The 6,789-nt window shown below is 34.1% G+C and overlaps 1 protein-coding gene across 1 annotated transcript; it reads left to right on the forward strand.

The window, feature by feature from the left end:
- The first annotated feature begins 322 nt into the window (after positions 1-322).
- On the forward strand, positions 323-1,326 carry LOC139889236 (uncharacterized). The gene is made up of 3 exons (XM_071872198.1): positions 323-904; positions 989-1,169; positions 1,262-1,326. The coding sequence occupies exons 1-3, from the start codon at positions 323-325 to the stop codon at positions 1,324-1,326; spliced, it is 828 nt and encodes a 275-aa protein (XP_071728299.1).
- The last annotated feature ends 5,463 nt before the right edge of the window (positions 1,327-6,789 follow it).

Raw genomic sequence — 6,789 nt, forward strand, 5'->3', positions numbered from 1 at the left:
ATACTTATTTGAATTTTCCTCCTGTTGTGGAAAGTGTTGTGTCTCCAGCTCAATCTCCGATTGAGAAGGATAACTTATCCTCACCGATTGAGCATCAGGGGGTTGCTAAAACGTACTTACATGCTACCTCTGGACCTGATGAACGTAAAAAGGTGAATTTTAGATTTATTGATCAGACAATCAGTTTAGATGATGGCATAGATGTTGAAATTCCCATTGATTCGGTGAGAGAAGCCTCTGATAGATATCTTAATACGTTGTATGGTTACTTTATTGGTAAAATGCGGTCAATGTTTGGAAGAAGTTTGGGATCGAGAAAATCATGATGAATTCCAAGGGATTCTTTTTCTTTAAATTTGCGACGGAAAGCGGAATGTTGGAAGTGTTGGAGTCGAGTCCATGGATGATTCGTACAATTCCCATCATATTGAATAAATGGTCCCCAAATGTCTCATTGGCAAAGGAAGATCATTCTAAGGTACCGGTTTGGATCAAGATGCATGATATCCCGTTGGTGGGTTACACTGATGTAGGGTTAAGTGTTATAGCCTCGAAATTAGGAAAACCAATGATGCTTGACTCGTTTACGAGTACAATGTGTGTCGAATCATGGGGACGTCCTAGCTTTGCTCGGGCTCTAATAGAGGTGTCTACTGATAATGTGTTGAAAGAAACCTTAAAAATTGCAACTCCTAGTGTCAAAGGGGGTAATAAAACGGTGAATGAGGTACGAATCGAATATGAATGGAACCCTCCAAGATGTTCGGGTTGCAAAGTGTTTGGACACAAGGATGATCAATGTCCTAAGAATGTGATTGTTACGAAAGCTCAAGAAATTGTGGTGGAAGATGGATTTAAACTTGTGCAACGTAAGAAATTGAAGGGCATTGTTATTGGGAATCAAGTTCTGAATGATGGTGCTCGGGCTAAATCTCGGTAGGTTTATAAACCAAAACAAAAGAATAAGAATGTTGAACAATCAAAGAAGGTTGTGGCTGATGATAAAATTGGGACGAGTAAGGATAAACAAGTAAAGGTTCAAAATTCATTTGGAGCGCTTAATAGTGATTATAACCTTATGGATGAGCCTAGTGATATCGAATCTGATGAAGAAGAAACTGCCAAGTTTATGGCTGCAAAAAATGTGTCTATGACAACGGCTCCATTAGGTATGAAATCGGGATGGTTGTAAGTTCTTATAGTTGATTTTTTTGGTTTGTTTGGTTGTGCTAGACTACTAGTCTTGTGTTCTAATATGTAGGGTCTAGCTTGTGTTTTGTGGTTATTTGTGAGGCCGCTCGATGCGGTTGCGGTCGTTGCTCTTAATTGTATTTTTTTATTATTTTTTGAAATAATATTTACCGGATAAAACCCTTTACCCAAAATATATATATATATATATATATATATATATATATATATATATATATATATATATATATATATATATATATATATATATATATATATATATATATATATATATATATATATATATATATATATATTATTAAAAGAATAATAATAATAATAATAATAAAAATAATAATAATAATAATAATAATAATAATAATAATAATAATAATAATAATAATAATAATAATAATGTAATAACGCTAAGTTTGAAAATTTTGTTATGAAGTCTTTGATAGATATTTTTTCTGATAAAACAAATAACTTAAATGAAGGAAAAACGACTAAAATACATTTTTCTCAAAGTGTTAGAACATTTTTTCCATAAAAATTGTAATTTTACACCATAGGTTCGAACAAGGTTGAAATAGACCCTTGATCGAACTTAGTGCACTGGTCGAAAAACTTTGCTAGGCGATATAAATACAACTATAATTCCGTGCATTAGGTTCAAACAATGTTCAAACACGACTATGTTCGAACATAAGATTCTCCTTCGAACTCAATTTAAAAATACAAGGAGTTCGAACTCGAATAGGTTGGAGCTCTAACCTGTTTGAACTTAAGATAGTTACTTGGTTCTCTAATGACTACCTTTATAATCAGCTCCATCGATTATGATTATTGTGCATGCATGGTTAATGAACGATCATATCTACAAATCAAATATTTACATTTAGAAAATGTTGTGAAAATTTAATTCAGCTAACATAAGGTTGGAACGATTATCATAGCGCTGCACCAATGGCCATGTAACTTATAATAAATTTTTCTCCCCTCATCAGTGATAATGTTGGTTATGCTCCATAGGTTATTCATATAATTAGGATTGTGTAGATATAATGGCTGCAATCCAAATGATTCTACCATGATACCCCTCAACATCTCGATTTTATGAAATTTAGCTCTCCAAGCTTGCTTGTTAATGATGCGTATAGCTGCACATACATTGCACAACATCATAATGGCGTGCATCACCCCACAATAATCGTGCAAGTCCTCATTAATACGCTTATTCGCACGCCAGTTATATAAGCTATAATGATGTGCCCTTGACGTCGGTCACGCAGCTTAAACATGGCGCCACCAAAATCGTACATACAAGGCCAAAAGTGTACGATGGTGACACTAAAACAGAAAGGACACTGATCCTGACACTGTATAGCGATAGAGAAAGGACAGCAGGGTATAAGGGGGCAACACTAAGATAATGGTAGTACTTTTTACAGCTTTATAGAATAAAAGTACAAGAACAAAACAACGTGGCACTATCATGTCTTTTTGTCCCCTTACGTGGCACTAAGGGACAAAAACTCACACATATAAATAGATGTAATTTGAGCTAAAAACGGGAATCCGGAATCACATAAATTTTATCAAAAAATCACTCTCAAGTGTACTATTCTCTGAGTATGACACACAATACTAGCTAACTTGTGCAACCAGAATAGCTACTTCACATTCTTTGCGGTTTCATGTAACGTTGGTTGTAACATAAATCCTAACACCACCTTTGAGCCATCAGCTCTGGCAAACCCGAATGATGGTGGGTCATGTTTAACCACCCTTTTTGAGATCATCATCTTATATGAGAAGAAATCCTTAAATCCCCCATATTTGTTGATGTTGGATGAACCGAACCCCTTGAACTATTTTATGCTTGATCACTTGTATGATATACTTATTTTGAACCTAGTGGACATATCAACTGAAATGTCCCATTCATATTGACTATAAACGTTCCATATTAATTGATTTCGTCACGAGGTTTTGACCTCTATATGAGACGTTTTTCAAAGACTGCATTCATTTTTAAATTAACCATAACCTTTATTTTTATCGATAAAGGTTTAAAAAGCATTACATAGATTATCAAATAATGATAATTTAAAATATATCGTTTACACACGACGATTACATAATGGTTTACAATAAAAATATATTACATCGAAATAAGTTTCTTGAATGCAGTTTTTACACAATATCATACAAGCATGGACTCCAAATCCTGTCCTTATTTTAGTATGCAACAGCGGAAGCTCTTAATAATCACCTGAGAATAAACATGCTTAAAACGTCAAAAAAAAAATGTTGGTGAGTTATAGGTTTAACCTATATATTATCAAATCATAATAATAGACCACAAGATTTCATTTTTATAACACATCTCACATCAGGCATTTCGCAAACTGCATAGAGATAAAAATCATTCATATAGTGAACACCTGGTAACCGACATTAACAAGATGCATATAGAATATCCCCATCATTCCGGGACACCCATCGGACATGATAAACTCGAAGTACTAAAGCATTTCAAATTCCAGAATGGGGGTTGTTAGTTCCCGTAGATCTACCTTTAGGATTCGCGTCAATTAGGTGCCAGTTCCCTAATTCTTAGGCTACCAAGCTAAAAGGGGCATATTCGGTTTAATAATTCAACTACAGAATGTAGTTTCGATTACTTGTGTCTATTTCGTAAAACACTTATAAAACTGCATGTATTCTCATCCCAAAAATATCAGATTTTAAAAGTGGGACTATAACTCACTTTCATAGATTTTTACTTCGTCGGGAAGTAAGACTTGGCCACTAGTCGATTCACGAACATATAACAAATATGTACATATATATCAAAGTATGTTCAAAATATATTTACAACATTTTTATTACATTTTAATGATTTGAGTTCGTTAAGTCAGCAGTCCTCGTTAGTAACCTACAACTAGTTGTCCACAGTTAGTCTCAGACTCGATCACAACTCAAAGTATATATATTATTTTGGAATCAACCTCAACCCTGTATAGCTAACTCAAACATTACTGCATAAAGAGTGTCTATTGTTGTCCTGAAATATATATATAGATGGGTCGATATGATATGTCAAAACGTTGTATACGTGTCTATAGTATCCCAAGATTTCATAATATGTATAATACTGTGATGCCCCGTACAAAACCATCGTGTACGAATCATCAACAACAGGATCATTACAAGGTTAAGTACTATATGCTGTAATAAAAGAAGTTGCATTCACGATAGAAAGATGACGTCATAATCGACATCAAATGTTTTACACCAACAGTATGCTTTTATGAATAGCAAGCATGAATAAATGTATGTGACCCTTAGGTCGTTACAAAACATAGTTCCAATTGTAATTAAGTTTGAATGCAAGATAAAGTAGTTCATGCAGTGACATCTCTAAAGCAGCGGGTGTCTACAGAAAGACTAGTACACAGCGGAAGAAACCTTAAGAACCTGAGAAAAACAAGTTTAAAATTGTTAACACAAAGGTTGGTGAGCTATAGTTTAAGTATAACAGTAATGTAAGGTTGGCCACGAGATTTCAGTGCTACAAAGAGTGTTTCAAAATAGTATGATAAAGTATATGTTAACCGTGGGCACTTGGTAACTAACTTAACGTTTATACCCCCTGAAAGTGCACTTGGCAAGTGCGTATGTTTACGAAGTATTAAACACTCATTAAATGCTAGCACGACTAGCCCGAGTAGGGATGTCAAACCCTATGGATCCATATCTAAGATTCACGTTCACCGGTTCAAAAACCAATGACTAAACGTTACCGAGCTAAAGGGAATGTTTATGCCGTTGTATAACTGACACATATATAAAGTTTAAGTACTCGTGCCTAGTATGTAAAACGTAAAATGCGCATGTATTCTCAGTTCCCAAAATAGTTAAAGTAAAAAGGGAATGCTATAACTCACAATGATAAAGTAGCGGTAAAGTCGAGTCGGGAAATAAGCAAGTACGTAGGTCCGGAAAGTCCTCAACCTAAGTCAAATAGTACTAAGTCAGTAAATCGTCCCAAAAGGTTTAAATGTATGTAAATTAGGTCTTAAGGGTCATCATCATTCATCATCAAATAAAAGGTGTAAAGTAAGTTTCGTTCATGAAAGTAGTTTAAAACAAAGGCTTAGTTCGGTCAGTCACCACGGCCTCTATACCTACTGAAATAAGGTGAGGCCAGTGGCCTTGTCTCCGTATATGAGTCCTTTAGTTGTGGTAAAAATCCCAGAAGCAAAATCATCTTCGTTTGACCGTGGCGACGGTCTAAGTGCGAGTAGGTCAGAATTTTCAGCACAACGTTAAAAGGACATAGTGACGATCGGAGGGCCATAAATCCTAAACCGTAACTCGGATTAAGATGAGTCCTATATGACAAGTTATCTACTCGAACAGAGCCATCTGAAAATCATCTTTACAATAGTCCCAGGTCATACAGGTCAGACACAGAAACAGTAAAACAGTAGGGTCAGTAGGTTCCGGTGGTTCTTGGTGCTCGATGCTTATCATGGTTCTCATCCTTGATGCATATAGCTTCAAGTGTACAAATCGTTGATGTGTTTACATCATATTTACCAAGTTTTGACCATCATAACCCAAGTTCAAGTCCAAGACATGTATCACAACTCATTTAAGTCTTGCAAGTGTTTTGATGAACCAAAGTTACATCAAAGTCTTAGATTTAACACATACATGAAATATAAAAGTAAAATTAACCAAGTTTTGACTATTATGACACAAGTGTAAGTCTAAGACATGTAGCACAACTCACTTAAGAGTTGTATGAAGTTTGATGAACCAAAGTTACATCAAGGTCTTAGATCTAACACAAACATGAACTTTAAAACTAATAATAAGTTACAAACTTGAAAGTGAACTTATGAAATCAAGATCTTAAGTTGTAGAACATAGTTCTTAGTTAGATCTTGAAGATCCTAGGCCCAAAAGTCTAGATCTAACATAAGTGTACAAAGTTATAGTTAAAGAAAGCTTACTTACATGTTCTTGAACTTTCAAAGTTAACTTTTAGTTCAAGATTAACGAGATCAAAGTTAACTAGTAACACTTGACCAATAACAACCAACAAACATGAAATTAAAGTGCATAATATGAAGAAATAAACTAAGTAAACAAGTAAATAAGTTCATGGGTTTCATACTTTAAAGATTCAAGCCTAAGTCTTGATCTTTAAGAAAGTAAACTTTTAAGTTTACAAACATGATTCACAAGTATGATTTTTACAACCATGAACTTACAATCTTTAAAACTTTAAAGGTAGAACATAAACTAGTAAGTTTATGTTCTTGAGTGTTCTTGTAAATACAAGATAAAAAAAGAACAAACTAGTAAGTTTGATCCTTGATAACATGTAAGTAAATAACAACAACTAACAACTACAAATAATTAACAACAAAGAACAAAAGATGATGATGATTAAGGGTTCTTGGTTTCGGTTTTACAAAGAGAAGAAGAAGAGAAAAGAAGTTCAAGTTGCTTACAAGTTTAGAGAGAATATGAGAGAAATGTTACAAGTATTTTGTGTGTGTAAATGAGAGAGTAAACAAG

This window comes from Rutidosis leptorrhynchoides, chromosome 2 (assembly GCF_046630445.1).
Source record: "Rutidosis leptorrhynchoides isolate AG116_Rl617_1_P2 chromosome 2, CSIRO_AGI_Rlap_v1, whole genome shotgun sequence".
NCBI classification, from domain to species: domain Eukaryota; kingdom Viridiplantae; phylum Streptophyta; class Magnoliopsida; order Asterales; family Asteraceae; genus Rutidosis; species Rutidosis leptorrhynchoides.